This window comes from Echinops telfairi, unplaced genomic scaffold, assembly GCF_000313985.2.
Source record: "Echinops telfairi isolate 266 unplaced genomic scaffold, ASM31398v2 ScPeMD7_7400;HRSCAF=8409, whole genome shotgun sequence".
Classification (NCBI taxonomy): Eukaryota; Metazoa; Chordata; class Mammalia; order Afrosoricida; family Tenrecidae; genus Echinops; species Echinops telfairi.
The window spans coordinates 44,672,441-44,691,794 of NW_022111300.1; the positions used below are offsets into that span (position 1 = coordinate 44,672,441).

Consider the following 19,354-nt stretch of genomic DNA (forward strand, 5'->3'; position numbering starts at 1 on the left):
CACACACACACACACACACACACACACACACACACACACACGTCCTGTTGCACTGCAGCTGTAAGAAAGGAGAGGCCCGAAGGAGCCCCAAAGAGACCCACAGGAGGATTGGCACGGATTCTGTGCCTTCAAGAGGCCAGAGATGGTTCTTGTTGGCAAAGCAGATTTTTACATGGCCTTGCATTCATCAAATGGTGTCCAGATCCAAGAAAGAAGACAGACATGCCAGCGCTGCCCTTCTGCCACCACTGCGCCTCCCCCCGCAAACATAGGAAGAAGCCTCCTCCAGAATCCCGGAGGCTGCTGGAATGAGCGGCTCGGAGGGCTGACTGCGGAGGATGTAACTGCCCGTGCCCACGCTTCACTGCAGTCCTCCCTCGGGACTTGTTCCCACCCGGCACAGCGGATGGACCATGATGCGTGCTGGCCTGGCATGGCCATCCTCCCTCGTGATGGCAATTAAGGAGTGCAGGGCTGGTGGGCTCTCCGTTCACTCTTGTCGTTGTCGTGTGAGAAGGAGAAGGGCGAGAGCCGAGGGGCTCTGAGGGGAGAACGCAGCATGAAACACAACAGAAATCGCCCACAGCGAGTCTTTGACGTGGCTGTGAGTGGGCTCTACGGAGCGCTGGGAGCTTCTTCCCAGGAAGGGGCCCTTTTGCAGGCAGGAGGGAGAGCAGGTTGGGAATGCGGAGAGGAGGACAGTGTGAGGATTAAGAAGCCGCTGTGTGAGGATTAAGAAGCCGCTGAGCTGTCGCCCACAGCAGGGGCAGGTAAAGGCCAAAGTGACCCGGGGTCCCCATACAGCACCTGCGTCAGTGCGATGGGGCATGAAACAGTTGCCTGGAGTTCTTGCATGGAAACGTGGCCTCTCCTCATGGACCTGAGCTGAAAGAGCAAGTCCTACCCTTCTTTTCCTAGGAAAGCGAATCCGAGGAACAGACATGCCTTGGTTTTCCTTGGAGAGATTTTGTTGTTGTTGTTGTTGTTGTTGTTGTTGGTTTTGTGGGGATTTTTGTTCATTTATTTTCCATAATGGATCTACCGTGTCCATTTATTACCTGTCTCATTAGCCTGCAGCCATCAATCTCCTGCTTCAATCCTGGGTTAAGGAGCAAAGATGGAAGGAAAGCAGGAGCCAGCACCTTGGAAGCAAACGCCCCTGGACCAGGATGCTGTTCTGAATTTGTCAAAGTTATCCCAAGAGAGGGGAGAAACTGTGGGGGAAGGGAGACAGCAGTCACTGTAAGATATGGAAATAATAATCATTTATCTTCTATCGAGGGGTCATGAGGGTGGGAGGGAGGGTAGAAAGAGGAGCTGATACCAAGGGCTCAAACAGAATGTAAATGTTTATAAACTCATGATGGCAACAGATGTACAAATATGCTTGATACAATTGATGAATGGAAATTTATAAGATCTGTAAGAGTCCCCAATAAAATGATCTTTAAAAAATAAAGAGAGAGAGAGTACTCCAAGAGAGGGATCCAATAGAGGGATCCAGTCGTTGGAGGAAAAGGAAAATACGTACATCTTTGTGTCCCTCACGGTGACCCTTAGGACAGAACTGACTGAGGCTGTACATCTCCAAAGGAGCAGGCAGCGTCATCTCTTCCCCGAGTCAGCAGCTCGTGGGTTCAAACTGGGGACCTTCTGGTTAGCAGCCAATGCAGAACCCGCTGTGCTACCCGACTCCTCCCCAGGCTGCTGCGAGTTCAGAACCGGCTCGATGGCGGTGAGTTAGGGAGGCCTGGTGGCGCAGTGGTCAAGCACTCAATGGCGAAGCAAAAGGTCGGTGCGTGGAACGCATCAGCCACTGCTTCTGTAAAGACTTCCCACCTAGGACACCTGAGCTTGACTCCCTCGCGGAAGGCCACTGTATTCCGAATCACCTCCACAGCCCACCACCACCACAGCAGGGGCATCCACGAACACGTGAGCTTGTGTTGCAGAGACACGCGGATGTTTAACACCACTCCAAGTAAAGTACTATGGAAATACAAGAAAATGTATTCAATTCATCTTGAGTACTCTGAAGCTGTAGGCCCCCCAAAAGGAGGGCGGGGAGTTGGGGGGGAGATACTGCCATCAATTTGGACTCACATAATCCTCTAGAGGGGTTTCTGAGATGATCCATCTTTACTGGAACAGAGCCTCAGCTTTCTCCCCCACAGCTGCTGGTGGGTTGGAACCACCCACCTAGTAGTTAGCAAGCAGCCCCACACTTACCCCGCTTTAGGAGAAGGGGGAGAACCTTTTGTGTCGGTGGCCATCAACCTCATTCTTAGGAAGAACATTCGAAAGGCCTTCTCTATCCAGTATTTTTTTAATTGCATCTCTGAAAAGCCTCTTGGGCTTTGCAAAATCCCAGCCATGCCTTTCTTGGCTTCGTGAATGAGCGGGTGCTGCTGGGTCCACCAGCAGCCCTGGCCTGCCGGGCAGGGGGGTCCAGCCACTTCCTAACTCATCAGTAACACCCAGAACAAACTCCACCATGCTCCAAGCGGCCCTCAGGTCCCATCCCTCCTCTTGACATGTATTGGTACACAGGGGTTCTCCTGTTCATTTTCGCTTCCTGACACTGAGGGCGCTTAAACGCTCATGCAGCATGGTACCAGTGATGTAATGCCTTCACAGTCCAGCCTCAGGCTTAGGACCAATCACACGTCAGATCCAAAGTTCTGCCTGGGACCTCTGGTCAAGCCTGAAGCAAGCAGGTCACTCCTGCTGCTGGGAGTTGTTCCTGGACACGATCCCCTGAGCATGAAGAGCTGACCCAGCTACCCAGCATCCCTGGGGGTACAAACCACTACCAGGTTCGGCTGTGAACCAAAAGATCAGTGTCTGAGACCAATCCCCAAGACCTGCCTTGGAAAAAAAGTAGACCTGGTGATCTACTTCTGAAAAGCACTCATTGAAACCTTTATGATGCTCAGTCCTACACTGATGCACAGGGGTCATCGTGAGTTGATAGTTCAAAGGTAAAAAGGGTTCTCTGACCTAAGGTTAGGAGCCTCACCCAAGTCCTGCATTTGCAACCCTCGATCAGTTCATAGGCTCTCCCGTAAGACAATAGACAGTCATTTCCCTACTCAGGTGCAGAAGAGAAAGAAATATAAACATCAGTAAGATCCTGCTCTCCCATGATGCTTTTCATGCCAGGTAAACAAGCTCTATACAATTCTTTCTGAAAAGATGGAATGTAAGATTATTTGCAAAATAACTATAAAAAATACCACCTGACATGGATTGACATCTCCCAGAGGGACTTTATTTTTCAAACATATGGCTATTGTTTGGAATTGGAATTCATTTTTCTCCCAGAGTATCAAAATTACCATGATACTTAGGTTCATAGGGTACCTTATAGAAATAACTAATGCATCATGTTTCCAACATGCTGTGTATTTCAGCTATTTCAAACCACAATCACTTAAATGCCGAGGCCAGATTACCATTCAATCATGTAATCTCTAACTAAATATGAGAGTCTAAGTAGAAAAAGAGTCTAGTGGAGCAGTTATGGAGGCTAGCCAGCACTTGACTGTCAGGTTGGCATACTGTGATGACCAGCATGTTGTTGTTGTGCTGGAAGCATTGGTATTTCAAATACCAGCACGGTTACCCACGGTGGGCAGGATTTATGGGAGCTTGTTGACAGACTACAGAGGAAGACCTGAAGTTCTGCTTCAGAGAAAACATTGCCAGTGAAAACCTTATTTGTAACAGTGGAAAGATGAGCCCCTCGGGTTTGAAAGCACTCAAAATACGACTAAAGAAGAGCTGCCTCCTCAAAGTAGAGATGACCTTAGTGACATGGATGGAGTCACGCTCCCAGGACCTCCGCTTACTGTTGCAGCATGCCTCCACACGAAAAGAGATCCTGCAAGCGATCCTGCAAGCGATCCTGCAAGCATCCATGAAACATCAGAATTGGAATGTATGAGTTATGAATCTAGGAACGCTGGAAGTCGTCTAGAGTGAAGCGGTAGAATGCATGAACGTTTATACGTTAGGCATTTTTTAGCTGAAATGGACTGGGATTGGCTGTTTTGAATCGACAATCACGTGGCTTACTATGCCAGGAATGGCACACCGAAGAGGCATGAGATTGCCTTCATTGTCCAAGAACATGTCAAGATCCATCCTGAAGTACAATGCTGTCGGTGATAGGATAATATCTGTACATACAATGAATATCAGTTAACACAACCATTATTCCAACATACACACCAACCACTAATGCCAAAGAAGGAGAAATGTAATATTTGCTGTTAACTTGAGCTGGCTGAAATTCATCAAACATGCAATGACGTTGCATTGATGATTACTGGGGATTCCAGTGTGAAAGTTGGATATGAAGAAGGCCCATGGCCACGCAACAAGACCCTTCAGCGTAGAAACTACGCCTGCCGGAGATGCCATGATAGAATTCCAAAAGACCAACAACTTATTCATTGCAAATATCATTTTCCAACCACATAAGCAGTAACTATACATACGGATAGGATACACAGGAATCAAATCGATTTCCTCTGTTGAAAAGTTGATAAAGAAGCCCAATACCATCAGTCAGAACAAGGTCTGTGCTGCATAACAAATCATCAGTTGCTCACAGGCCATTGCTGCTGGAGAAAACGAAGTTTACGAGAGCTCAATATAACATGGAGAACTTTCCACCTGAATCAACTCAAGGGGAAAAAATAGAAAAGAAATGATGTATTGAACACTAATGACCAGACAAGTTGTGGGATGACATCAAAGGCATCATTCATGAAGAAAAGTACAAAAGCCATTAAAAAGACAAGAAAGAAAAGGGCTAAGTGGGTGTCCAAGGAGACTGCTCTTCAACACGGGGCAGCTAAGTTAAAAGGAATAAATGATGCAGGCAAAGAGTCGATTGCAAGATTTTGAAGGGCAGCTTGAGGAAACAAAGAATTTTAATGAAGTGTGCCAAAACCTGGGGTACAGGGCCTGCCTAAGCCAGTGACATGGGCATTTATTGTCATTATCAGACATCTGCATTATAGGTTCTAGATGTACTCCACAGTGCAATCACTTTGTCTACAAGCGACGGGAGGCCCAGGCGGCATGCAGGAAGCTGTTGAGTTGATGACATCTGGTACATCCCAGCATTTTTGAACCTTACTATAACTTGGCTAGACCACAGACATAGAGGAGGTGGGACCCTGCTCAAACAGAGGGAACTGCCCATAGGGTTTCCAAAGAGATCATCTTTACAGCAGCAAGCTGTCATTTCTCTCTCCTGTGGAGTGGCTGGTGGGTTCTAATGACCCCCCTCCCCCATAGCCACTGGGCTCCAAGGACTCCGGGGGACCCTTGTTTTACGCGACAGAAGGGAATTTTCAGACCTCTGTCCTTGAGTCACATTAAAAAGCACAAGACCTGCTTGGTGACTCTGTGCCTTTGAACAATTATTTCTGATTTCATGAGCTTGGGCAGCGGATACCTAGTGCATAAATCCTCCTGAACATGATATCCCTCGTGACACTTGCCCAGGGCGCCAAACGCCTAAGACAAGAATTATCCCCAGCCATCTCGTGTAACTCTCGCTCACGGACTGTGCTCCTCTGCTGCTCCCTTATGTAAGCAGGTGGCACAGGAGCCTGCCCTCCAGCAAACGGAAAGGCCCAGGGAGCACACAGTGCTCTGGAGAGCTCTGCGCTCTGTGAGGATCAGGCGACAGAGTCCCTGAATTTCACTCTCTCACCGACGGTTGCCTGCTGTTGGGATCTGGAAAAAATCGAGTGCCATGATTCTGCGAGAATGGCAGGGCACAATGAAATCGAGGTTTTAAAAGCAGAAGCTTTAGCAAAACGTATGTCTGCTGCTTGGACCATTTACTTTTAGGGGTACGGGACCAATTAAGAGATTCAACACTCCTGCCTGTTTGTTAAATCAGCCGTAAAAGGTTGAGGTCCTGTCCTACAGCAAAACCCCACGATGCCCGACTTCGGAAGCTGTAATCTAGACAGGCCCAGCTAGTCTCACTCGTTTTCTTAAACTCTGAAGTCCTGCCCAAGCTCCATGTAGCTAGATCCCTTTCCTCCCTCCCTCCCTCCCTCCCTTCCTTCCCCTTTCTTTCAATAGAATTTGTCTTAGTTTTGCTGCTGTGCTGAGAATACACACCGCAGAACATATACCGACTCAGCAGCTCCAAGGTACAGTTCGTTCAGTGACTTTGGTCTTCGGCCATTCTCACCTCCTTTTCTGAATGGTTCCTTCCTCGTGGACATCAACGCGCCGTCCCGAGGCTTCCTCACTCCTCTCCTGCGTTGCTGCTGCCAATTCGATCCTAGATCCGAAACGGATCTTGTGATTGTGCTTGGTAGGCGCCATCAGGTCATTTTTTATGGTGTGGCATATGGTTTAAAGATGATCCCAGGGCAATTGTTTTGGGGGTTCATCCCATCTCAATGGCTACCAAAAAAAAAAGCCTAGAGTCTGTGAGAATTTGGAATTATATTCTGCATGTCCCTCCTTTTGATCAGAATTTTTCTATAGGATCTTTGATCAACATTCCCGGTAACAGATCTCTTTCTTGGTGTAAGGTATGCATGTGGCTGTATTATGGGCGGCCTGCCCCCCATAAAGAAGCTCATGGCTACATCCTAAAGAACATGCCCTCCTCACTCTTTATCCTCCACATCCCTCTATCCCATTAGTGATCCAAACCTGCACTCCTGAAAGCGGAAAGACAACCAACCCCATTCCAGAGTCAGACTCTCCTTCATACCTGAAAACGCAGCTGCAATGAAGAGTGATACTCTCAACTACCAGTGAACGTGCCCGTGCTTGTGTACAAGCACTCTTCACACTCACTTCACTTCCGAGTCTTCGTTTCTGAGGGTACTTTTAGTGTGTTTGTCTAATCTAAGCCCTCCCAGCCCTCTGGGATTGACTGCCCCAGCAATCACCTAGCAATCTACCTCAGAAAATTCAGCCACTACTCAACTCTGACACACAGATTGCCATGAGTCAAAACTGGTTGGTTGATAAGGGGCTTGTCTTATCTAGGTACATCTGCCGAGCCACTTCCTAGATACGGCTTACATTTCTGTTCTTGTTGATTTCATTACACGTCTACTCTACAGAGAGAAGCGAGGATCTCTGCTTTTCTTAAAGAACTAGAATTTCCAAGTCCTTCACAGTTACCTTATTTAGTGGTCTCAGTTTAGCCTGTATTGCAGAGTCTGAGAGAGGCAGAGACCTGATGGGTGAGGACAGGAGAATCATTTGGCTACCAGCTGAAAATGGCACCGTTGAGAGGGGTTCACTCAGAGAATCCTTCATATTGCAGATAAAATCACTGGTGGGACCCAGGCTCTGACATCATGGTTTCCCTGTTTCCCTTTCACTGTGAACAAAATGTCCCAGCCCTACAAACATTGTGGATTTCCTTGTGTTAACTTTTCCCCATCTGGTAAAACTTAGAAAGGCTGTGCTTGGTTTAATAGGATGCTCTTGCTGCCTCTGAGTCCACGATACTTTCATCAACAAGGGGCTCTGAATTCTTGCTCTGCACTGAGCCCTGCGAGTTAGGGAGTCAGTCCCTGATGTGGGACTGATACATGCTTCATCTGAAAACAGGCAAGTGTGGGGTTATGCAGATGGAGTCAAAGGAGGGAATTCATGTAAAAATTAACATCAGTCCTGAGGGAAATCTGAAATCTCTCTGCAACCTTAGAACTAACTCATCAAATAATGGCTCTTGCCCCGGGTAGACCTTTGTAGCCATCAATATAAGAATACATGTATGATATCAAATATGGACTCTTAATGGAAAGTTTATTTTATCTTGGCTAAGAAAGTATCTGACTTTTTATTCTTCCCATGAAATTCCCTCTCCTGCAAGAACAAGTAACTGCTTCCATGATGCTATCCCGGTATCTTTCCAGAGGAGCCTTTCATATTGTTCTGATACTTTCCCAGAAATGGAATTGCTAGGACAAACATTAAGTTGTTTTTCGTTTGTTTGCTTTTTTTCGGTGCGTGGTGGGGAGGGGGTAATAATACTACTCTAAAATAGAGTGCTGGGAGTGTAGTGCGTCACCTGCTGGCTGCTAACCGAAAAGTCAGCAGTTCAAAAGCACGAGCTGGTCTGCAGGAAAAAGATGAGGCTTTCTAGTCCCGTAAAGATTTATGGTTCCAGCAACCCACAAGGGCAGTTCGACTGTGTCTTACAGGATTATGAGTAAGGATCAAGTTGGTGTCAGTGAGTTTGTTTGTTTGTTTGTTTGTTTGTTTGTTTTTGTTTACTCCATCCTATAGAGTCACTCGCTGCCAGAGCCCTGGTGGTGCAGTTGGGTGATGCTGCTAATCACCATGTCAGTAGTTCAAAACCACCAGTCACTCCTTGAAAGAACAATGAGGCTTTCCGCTCCCAAGAAGAGTAGCCGTCTCAAAAACTCACAGGAGCACTTCTGCTCTGCCCCAGAGGGCTGCTATGAATCAGAAGGGACCCCAGGGCAGTGAGTTTGGGGTTTGGTTTTATTGGGTGATAGGGAGCCGGAATCAGCTCGATGGCAGTGGGGTTTTATACACATGGCTGCGATCCTATCTGTAAATAGGGTTTTCTTGGTCATGTGACTCAGGCCATCCCCGTGTCAGATGTATCCTAAATTTTATCCCTGCTGATTTGCAAGGAGCTGCCCAGAAACAGGCCACCAAGGAATCAAGGAATATTGGGCGACGGAAGGAAGATGAGGATCTCCCCGTCGCCGGTGAGAGAAAGCCTTCCCCAGAGCCAAGAGTGGGAAGAAAGATGTTGAGAAAACAGTTCTCTGTCTTGTCCAACAAAACTCCGAACTTGCCACCTTCCAGTCCAATCTAACCCATCGTGACCCTCTTGGACAGAGCAGAACTGCCTCTTTGAGTTTCTGAGACGTTACATTGCTATAGGAGCGGACGGCCACATCTTTCCCCCACGGAGGGACTGTTGGGTTCTAACCAAGGTCCTTGTGGTTCGCAGCACAGTGCGGAGCCACCACGCCTTTGACAGGAATGAAGACCTGGGGCACTGCTGTTAAGAGATAGTGAGGATTCATACAAGGTACCCACAACTGGATTGCCTCCCCCACAATGCCCTGCATCAGGAATACCAAACCAACTTCCAGAGCTTTTGACAGGCTGTGGGGATGTCTCCCTGACCTCCAGTGCCATGGTTCTAAACAACAATGGGACCCTGGGAGACATTCTGTCATATTGTGTTTTCAGCCTGGAGACCCAACATGTGGTTAGCGAAGAGAAAAGGGTAATACTTTGAGAGCTTCCCTTTCTTACGAAAAAGTAGCTCCTGATGGAAGCACAACTCCCTCACCACTGAGCCAAACTGTGATCATGTGATTATGTTTACAAGGCAGGTTAGTGCTCTGAGACCAAGGTGTTAAGAGTGCAGGCAAGGCACTGAAAGAAAAAAAATAAAATAAAAGAACCCTACAAAATATTTTGGGAAACAAACTCTAGGGCCCGAATCTCCGGAAATCCCCTCCCAAGTGGCTCACCACAAAGGGAGGAAATGTAGCAGGGTGAAACCAAAAGTTTGCAGTCAAAGCTTAGCGTCCACGTTCTTTCATCCTGCACTTGGCGATCACAGAGCCTGTGTGCATCGGAATAGGATGGGCTCAGCATTTTTTGGCCCTCACCTTTACTCCATAATCTAGGGGCAGTCTTCCTCCCAGATGTCTTCTGAAGCATGTTAATGAATTGAAGCTCAACTGATGGTTCCACACAGACTCACCAGCGATTCCACTCCTGACCAAACACACAAGAGACACGAAAACAGATGTTTATAGCTGCACTCTTCAAAGTGGCCAGGGAGTGGAAACCACCCGAGCAGCCTTTCACTCCCAAATCGATAAAACAAAATGGGGTCCATGTGTAGTCCGTGGAATGGAATGCAGCTGACACCCACAGCGCCGTGGGAGAACCAAGTGCACTGGGCCTGACACCAAGAGTCTCCCATCGCATGACCCCATGTTTCTAAGAGGGCAGATCTAATAAAGGTGGCGAGGAGACCGGTGGTTGCTTAGGGCTGGGGGTGGCATGGGAACTCGGGGAGTAGAAGGGGATAGTGAAAGGGGATGGAATTTCTTTGGGAGTGGGGCTATGAAAACCATCTAAAATTGGCTAGTGACAACTGCATATGCTTTTGAATCATTCGATGGCTTTAACCTCTACCCTCTGGAGACTGGAGAGTTCATGTAATTTGGGTATCTTGGGAGGGGAAAAAGATGGCAGGCCATGACTATGGCCCTGTTGATGACAGTCTCTCGTGTCTAAAATTCGTCTTCACTGTGCCAAGCTATCTGTGCCTTATAGGATTTTGTGTGTGTGTGTGTGTTGTGTGTTCATATTTCAATCTCAGATTAAATTACCTAGCTGCCGCGGCTTCTTGATTTTCTGTTCTTATTAAAACATCTTTCTTATTTTAGGGAAAACAGCACATTTAGATTAAATGTCTTAAATTTCACCACTTACAGTGTGACTTGCCCACTGCAAGATCAGTACTGCAATTGGAAATTCCTCGAAATGATTGTAGAGTTCAAATACTTGGTATCTTCTCTGGAGGTTTTTTGAAAGCCTACTGTTTGTACACTGAGGCCCAGCATACCTAGACACCTGAGACAGAAAACAAACAAAAATTTGTATCTTCTAAAGCCATGGAAACCCAACCAACTGCAGGGGTTGCAGAGCAGGTAGCAGCAAAGTGGTGAGCTGACTTTTTAATCCTTCCTTGAAGGAATGAGAAGGTCAAGTGTTGGAGATCAGAAAAGAGTCTTTGAGAGAACTACACCAAAAATCAAACGCAGTGCATCGAATCGATTTCAACTCACAGTGACCCTGTGGGACAGACTAGAACTGGCCCTGTGGGTTTCGAGACTGTAGCTCTTGATGTGAGTAGAAACCCTCCCCTCCCTCTTACAGAGGGCACGGTGAGCTTGAACTGCCGTCACTGCAGTTAGCAGCCCAGCACCTGCGCAGTAGGTCTCCCATGAGAGAGCTGTGGGAAGACTGAATGCCATCTCATTGGCAGGTTTGAAGAACAGACTGGGAACTCCGTAAAGTGAAAGCGTTAGCCTCCCCTCCCTCCGTATTGTCACTCCCTCCCCTCTAGCCTCCAGCATAGCACTGTCCCACCCTTTCCTTCCCAGGAGATTGGACTTAGTCAATGCTGTGAGAAGAAAAGGGGGTGCGGGGAGAGGAAGCAACGGTTGTAATGCAGTAGGCTTCTTCATTAGCTCATTCAACTGGACATCTCCACTGATTGTGTTTGAAGACACTATTTTACACCTCTGCAGAGATAGAAGCCAATCTGTAGAAGACTGATAATAACACCAATGATCCCGGTTTGTACATAGATAACTTCTGGTTTAGCAGAAGTTTAATTGCCTGCCCTCCACCTCGGAAGAAGCCAGTTTTGCAGCCAGTGAGAAAATTCACTTTGAGTCTTTGATGGCTTTTAACTTCATCTGGTCTTTGGATTCTTTAAACTGGTTGCAATACCAGTCTGGTTCCCGCTTGAATGAAAGAGTTATATAAAAGCTTTGCACCTGCCCGTTGCATCGTGATTGGAAGATAAGTTCTTACCTTTCCTTTGAAAGGTTATTCTTTAACAGTATCTGACACAAAGCCAGGCATACAGTCAAAGAGCAAACAAACAAACCTGTTGCTATAGAGTGTTTCTGACTCACAGCAACTTTCTAGGCCAGAGAACTGCCCCGCCGGGTTTCCAAGACTGTAAATCTTTACAAAAGCTGGCTGCCACACTGTTCACTTGTGAATGGGTGCTTGAACTGCTGACCTTCCGGTTAGCAGCTTTGTCCTTAACCACGGTGCCACCCAATAAATATTTAAATGATTGAATAAATAAATGAATTTAAATGAGTAAATGTCATTTTCGCCATGGCCAACGTCAAGTATTTATGTTGGGATCATCTTGAAGGAAGGAAGTGGAATATTCTGTGCTGCTTAGCTGTTCCAAGGTTGAAATCAAAATGGGGAACCCTTCCCCCTAATTCTTTGGGAGAGAACCCTGATGGCATAGTAGCTTATGCATTGGGCTGCTAACTGTAAGGTCAGCAGTTCAAAACTCCCAGCCACTCCAAGGGTGGAAGATGGGGCTTTCTACTTCCGTAAAGAGTTACAGTCTCAGAAACCCATAGGGCCCCTTCTCCTCTGTCCTATAGGGTTGCTATGAATTGGAAGTAGCTCAATGGTAATGATTTTGGAGTGTCCTTCGGGAGATGGCTGCAAGTGGGTGTGGAGAACTTTGTGTTTAGGGTGTGCTGAGTGACCCCAGCCCAGGGACTGAGTCAGAGAGGACATGAAAGGGCTGGGCATGGGGTAAGAGATGGCCAGGGGGTGGGGCAATGATGCCATTATGCCACACAACTCCTTTCCCTCCCTTGGGCACAAATCCAAGGACCTTCAGGATGGCTCCTGGGCCGAGTCTTTTCGATCCTGTTCAGATATGAAATACTGTATTTGGGAATTTTCCATCTGAATACTGTCTACAGTCAAATTGCATAAAAGACCAAGGTAATCTGTGAGTCGGTTTCCAGATCTGTAAGTGTTTCAGAGCTTAACTCGATGGATTTCCAAAGAACGAAACCATGCACAAGGTTCCTACAAATTGCCTTCGTTCTCCAAATCCAATGTCCCGTCTACGGGATGAGGAAGGATTCCAGAGAGTATTATCCCAGGAGAGCAGACGCTTAAAAAGTAGCGTTTAAAAGCCACATGGTCTGCCCTCATTTCTCCTCTTAACTTTATATAAACACAATGGCTGAGATCCGAAAGGAAACTAAACAAGTGCGTATTAAGCTGTCCCCCTCCCTTGATGAGTGGCCTCCCTGACACAGTGGCCACCGCAATGAGCTCAAGCTGACCAATCGTGTGGAGGGTGCAGGGCCGGGCGGCGTTTCCCTCTGCTGTCCAGACGTTGTAGCGAGTCAGAACCAACTGACAGCAGTGGGTTTTCCCAGGACTAATATGGCGGCTTTGAGAGCAAACATTCCACAGGTTTGGCTGTTGAGTGAGAGGTTAGAGGGCCAACCCCACCCAGGGGCATCTCAGAAGCAATGCCTGGCAAGCTGCTTCTGAAAATCCACGGCTTCTGAAAATCCTCTTCAGCACCGTCCTCCTCTGACACGCGCGGAGGCACTCCAATGGCCAGCTAGGACAGCAGGAAAGAGTCCAGGAGCAGGACGGCCGCTAAGCAAATGAGGAAGGCCACTCTGACACAGCTGCAAACGCCTCTTGAGCACACTCCAACATTTCCCTCTAGAAGAACTGAGGCTGCACCCTGTCAGCGCACAACAACTGCAACTGCCCAGCAGAACAGGGCAGTCCTGCTGAGGCCCCTGTGTCTGTAAGTGCTGTGAAGATTCCATGCAGGGATTTTCAAAGAGGCCACTAAATCAAAGAGGTCAGGAAGGAGGCTGGGCATGGGATAAGAGATGGGGGCGGGGTGGGAGGGGGAAACTATTCCATTTAGGTCATACAACTCCTTTCCCTCCCTTGCGTACAAGTCCTGCAGGATGTCTCTTATACTGTTCTTTCACTGTTCACTGTACAATAACCCATTTGAACATACCTCTACGAGCAAGGAGCCCTGGTGGTGTAGTGGTTACGCGTTGGGCTGGGATCCTCAAGGTTGGCAGTTCGAAACCACCAGCCCCTTCTGAGGGAGAAAGATGGGGCTTTCTAGTCCTGTAAAGAGTTAGAGCCTGGAAAATTCACAGGGGCAGCTTCTCTGACTTATAGGGTCGCTATGAGTAGGCATTGACTCAATAGTAGAGGCTCCATCAGTACCATCTTGCACACGGTAGACTTCAAAAAGAAAAAAGTTTATTGAATCTGAAATTTAATGGGTAAGGTCCAAGAACCACCAGAAGATGGGGCATTCATAACCAGCACGTGGCTAACAGGAAGCCAGATGATATTTATTTGTTCAAAGATTGAGGGTAAAACCGAAAGGCATTAGAAGTCATGGGGGGAGATCTGCCAAGTCAAACTGAGTTTGAAACAAGGATTGGGGTTGGTAATATAAATATAATAGCTAGAAAAAAAAAATATATATATATAATAGCTAGCATCTATTGAGTACCTACTATATGCCAAGAAGCCCTAGTGGTGTAGTGGGTTCCGCTTTGGGCTGCTAATCACATGGTCTGCAGTTCAAAACCATCAGCCATTCTTCAGGAGAAGGATGAGGCTTACTGCTCCTGTAAAGATCCACAGTCTCAGAAACCCAGAGTCAGTTCTACTCTGTCCTGTAGGGTCATTATGGGTCAGAACTGACTCACTGAGTTTTACTATGTGCCAGTCACTGGGTTAAGAGCTTTGCACACATCAGTTACTTTCATTCTGGCAACAACTATCTCTTGGTGGCATAATGGCTTACACATTGGGCTGTTAACTGCAAGGCCAGCAGTTTGAAACCACCAGCCGCTCCTTCGTAGGAAGAAAGGGCTTTCAACCAAAATGTGCAGCCTCAGGAACTCAAAAGGACAGTTCTACTCTGTCTTACAGGGTCCTGAGACGGAAGTGACTCAACGGCAGTGAGTGTGGTTTGGTTTGGGCCTTACTGAAGTCATGAAACTCGAATCCAGCACTGGAATCTTCTCAGATCCAAAGTCAGGCTCAGAGCCTCGTATGGTGTTCTGAACATGCACTGGCGCTAAGTTGCCACATATGTATGTGCTGTAGAGTTGTGGGGGCCCTCTGGGGCAAAAACAACAACGAAAACACCTCGCTAACAGGTAAAGAAAATTGACGTCCAAATTTTGCTCTAGAGAAACCCTGGTGCCCTGGGTGATTAAAAAAAAGTTAACAGCACCACAAGTTGAGGCAGGAAGGTCTATATTTGGGGGCTGACCAGTCACTCTTAAGTCACTCGCGTGCTTTTGACCCAAACTTCCCTCATTTCAAATGAGGCGTTGGACTTGAATATTGCTAAGACTGGGAGAGACAGCGGAGGCAGGCCAGGCTTGTTACACCATGAATTCTGGGTCACACTCTTGATGCGGCATGCTTTGATTTTGAAGGCAGCTGAGTGGTAATCTGGTGGTCTCAGGCGGGCAGCATCATTTCCTGGATCTGATTGGCTTCACTCCCCAACTTTACAAAAAAAGTCTAGGAGTAATTTCGGCCAATTCTTTCTAGTACTTCCCCTTGCCCACGCCATACCACATCCAACCCTACTAAGAGGAAGCCTGTGCTGAGGCTGCCCGCTGCGGGCACTGGGGCGTCGCCGGGCACACGCAAGTTGGGAGTCTGAATAGCGGCCGGGCCAGGGATGCAGATTCTCGGCGTGAAGCAATCCTCCTCCCACGGTCTCGGGAAGCCCCGACACCACAGGCTTCCTCGGAGCAGAAGAATCACCGGGGCGTAGATCCTACACCGCTTCCTCCTCCAGCTGCAAACACCCGACCCTTCCGCTTCGACTAGGGCTCCACTTCCCAGGTTTGAAGCACGCGCCACTGCGGCGTGGGAGGGAGGGGGTCGGCCCCGCCCCCTAAGGCCCGGCTCAGGTCCAGGCCCCGCCCCCCGGCCGGTTGGCTCGCTGGCTGGCTGGGCACCTTGCGAAACCTGTCCGGGCTGGGCCGTGAGCGGAGGCCCTCTTGGAACGCGCCGGCCCCGCCCCTGCCCAATGCTCTGACCCCGCCCCTAATAGGCCCCGCCTCCCGGAGCGTCTGGCGTAGTCCGTCGGCCAGGCTTCCCTGCCTGGCAGCCTCTGCTGGGCGGGGCGTGGAGTTCCCTCACGAGAGCCCCGCCCCAGCGCCTGACGTAAGCGCGGGCTCCGCCTTATGCCACGCCCCCACAGGCCCCGCCCCTCGGCCCGCCTGTTGCTGCAGGCCGGCCGGGCGCCCCGGCGAGACCTGGGGCGGCTGGGCTGGGAGCAGAGCTTCCCCCGTCGAGCGCCGAGCAGCCGCCCGATTCGTCCTTCCGCCCTGCCTCTGCGACTCTGGGGCTGCTGCAGGGAGGGCGGAAGGTGCGCTCAGGCCGCGGCCTGGCTGTCCCGGGGCCGCCGGCGCGGGTCATGTCGCTGTGGGGGGAGCCGCTGCAGGCCCCTCCGCCCGCGGCCTCGCAGCCACCCCTGGCCGCGCCCGCGGGGCCGCCGCCCGCGCCGTTGGCCAGCGCGACCCTCAACCGCCTGCGCGAGCCGCTGCTGCGGAGGCTCAGCGAGAGCTTGGACCGGGCGCCCGAGGGCCGGGGCTGGAGGAGGCTGGCCGAGGTGGCGGGGACCCGGGGGCGCCTCCGGCTCAGGTGAGACGGCGCGAGCCGGGGGTGGGGGTGGGAAACGGGTGGAGAGAGGAGCTGGGCAGGGTCAGCATCGCGTGGGTGCGGACGGGGTCCAAGAGGGGAGGGATGCTGGGGGCCTCCGCGAATGGGTAGACCACCGCTGCGGGGGGCAGCCTCCTAGACCTTGGAAGGGCCTGGGGATACTGACGCACAGGCGGTGGACCAAGGCGAGTTTGCCGAGGGAGAATGGATTTGTTGATGGGGCGATTGGCCAGAGAGGCATCCGGACACACACCTGCACATCTAAGGAAGCTTGGGAGGGAGGAGTGCAGGCAGAGGGGACGAAATCAGTAGGTTTGGGGTGCAGGAATCGGGGTGGACAGTGCAAAAGACCAACACGGAGCTTGCCGCCTTCCCGCATCGAACCCCGTCCCCACGTGAACATCAAAGGCTAACCCTGTTTTCCTTGAACTTTCGGGTGGCAGGCCACTCAGTTAAGCGCCTAAGAATGACTGAGGTTCCCCAAAAGGTTTTGTTTATGTGGGTTCTTTATTGCATATATTCTGACAACTTAAGCATTAGAGATGAAAACTAAACTGACCATCGTTAAAGCCCTACTTACTAACAGAAGTAATATCTGTGGGTGCAATACAAAAGTTTCTAAAGCAAAGGCAAAAAGAATTAGGAGAAAAGGGGAAAAAAAAAAAGAATTAGGAGAGTGGGTTTGTTTTACATTTTGAAATCCCCATTCTGTGTTGTCTTGGCATCATGGCAGACTCCGGGTTCTTTCAGCTGCCCCTGCAGTCAGTTGGCTGCGGGCTCTCGCAGGTCAGGTACCTGGGCAGGTTCCAGTGAGCTCTCCTAGGATCATCAGTGAATGACAGGGACTCAGGCATCCCAGTGAGCGCTCCCAGACCACACTGAGAACCGCTCTTCCAGAAGTCTGAATTTGGTGGAACTGCAGTTAAGCACGCCGCTGCTACCAACCAAAAAAAGCCAATGGTTCAAAACCACCAGCTGCCCCCACAGGAACGAAATAGGGCACTCTACTTCATTCAGTACGTGTGACAGCCTTGGAAGCCTCTGCCCTGTGAACAGTGACTGTGAGTCAGAATCAACTCAGCTGCTAACTCCTTCGCCGAGGTTTAACTTGGATGACTAAACGGTGTCTTGTACTGTAATCATTTGTATAGGTCTTTGTAAACTTGAGAGCAGGCACCGTCTCTTAGTAGTCTCATAGTTACGCATAGTACCCAGCTGATCACGCAATAAATAGCCGCTGAATTGAGAGGGGGAGTACTCATTGCTTCAAAATTATCCTTGTTGGTTGTCTGCTATTTGGGAGGTGGCTCAGAAGATTAAAAACAAAAACCAGACTCACTGCCAGGGAGGCGATGCCAATCCACAGTGACCCTATGCTGACAGCTATTTAGCTCCTGGTCGCAAAGGGTTGACCAGTACTGTACAGTCGTCAGGGGCAGTCACAGATAACATCTGACAGTATAGAGCAGGGGGTCCTCAAACTTTTTAAACAGGGGGCCAGTTCACTGTTCCTCAGACACGCTGGAAGGCTGGACTATAGTTTAAAAAAAAACTATGAACAAATTCCTGTGCACACTGCACATATCTTATTTTGAAGTAAAAAAAATCAAATGGGGCAAAAACACCCGGCGGGCCGGATAAATGTCCTCGGTGGGCCGCATGTGTCCCGCGGGCCGTAGTTTGAGGACGCCTGGTATAGAGGGATGATGTCTAACAACCATACTGCTTTTGGATCGTTTCCTGAGCACTCAGTTTATAACCAGTGTGCTATTTACAGGCCTTGTTTATTTTAATCTTTATAACACCCAAGTTTCAGAGATATTGAGGTTGAGGCCAAGAGAAATGATTTCAGACTATTTGTCTACAAAGAAGAGAGAAGCAACAAGTGGGAAACGTGCAAACTTAAACAGGCAGCTTTTTTCTTTTTCTGTTCTAGGGAAAACATCGTTAAGCGTTTGGGCAAGTAGAGAAAATCCCAGATTGCCTTATTCTAGGTCCATATGTTACCAAATGTCTAAACTTTGCGGGTCTGAAGAAGGCAGGATTTGGAAACAGTGACCTGTTGGAAGTGGGGGGATTCCCTGAAGCGAGCAGTGAGACTTACACTGACATCAACTGTTGGCACTGGGAGGAGAGCAGCGATCCCGCAGATGGTGCTGCAGGGCACTTTTCCCTGGTATCGAACATGGGTCGTCCTGTGAGAATCCAGCCCAAATGGGCAGCAAGTCCCATGAGGCTGTAACTTGTTTCCATTGGGGGTCCTGGGTGCGCAGGCTGAGAATCTCTTCTCTTTCTCTTTTATCTTCTCTTTTCAAACCAAACCCATGACTCTCGAGTTGATTATGACTTGTTCCTCCAACTACATAATTCATTTAGCTTTAGAATCTGTATGTTCCCACATGCACACACACACAGGAGCCCATTCAGAACTATTCACCAGGGATTAGAGATAAGTTAAAGTATTTTCAGCTGGCTATTAATGCCTCAAAATAAATCCTTAGCTATACTTCCGTGTCTCACAACCACATGCATGGGCACTGTCTGCCCCAGGTACAGCCCAGCCCGGATGTCATTCCAGACTGGTCTGCTGGTATACACCCTTTCCTGGCAGGGTAGACATGGGCCAGTACAACTTCTTGGAGTCTTGCTCAATCTATGGAAATCCGTCCTGGTGTGGCACGCCCGAGCCCCAAGGGTGGATGGTGGCCCTTCCCAGAGGTCTCCAAAGCTGCCTAAGGAGCATTAATCACTGGCTTAGAAATGGGCTATAACCTGCTCAAAACCTACCCCCATGAGGCGATCACTGAAGATATGGGTGCTGTAGCAAAGTGTGGTGAGGAAAGCAGACGGTGCCCAGCTAGCGGAAAGATAGTGTCTAGGGTCGTAAAGGCTCGTCTTAAAACAAGCAGCCATCTAAATGAGGCGTCAGACAAGTCCACGTGAAAGAAGCACACCAGCGCATGTGACCCAGGGATGGTGAATAATAAAATCCCGACCTGGAGGAGGGAATGGTATCGGAGCTTAAAATCTGACAGTGAAAGCC

At 49.1% G+C, this 19,354-nt stretch overlaps 1 protein-coding gene across 1 annotated transcript in view; it reads left to right on the forward strand.

The window, feature by feature from the left end:
• The first annotated feature begins 1,729 nt into the window (after positions 1–1,729).
• MALT1 (MALT1 paracaspase) overlaps positions 1,730–19,354 on the forward strand; it is a 61,202-nt gene continuing 43,577 nt past the window's right edge. The window contains exons 1-2 of the mRNA XM_045296056.1: positions 1,730–1,735; positions 15,851–16,293. Coding sequence (XP_045151991.1) covers positions 1,730–1,735; positions 15,851–16,293 — 449 coding nt within the window. The remainder of the gene's footprint in view (positions 1,736–15,850; positions 16,294–19,354) is intronic.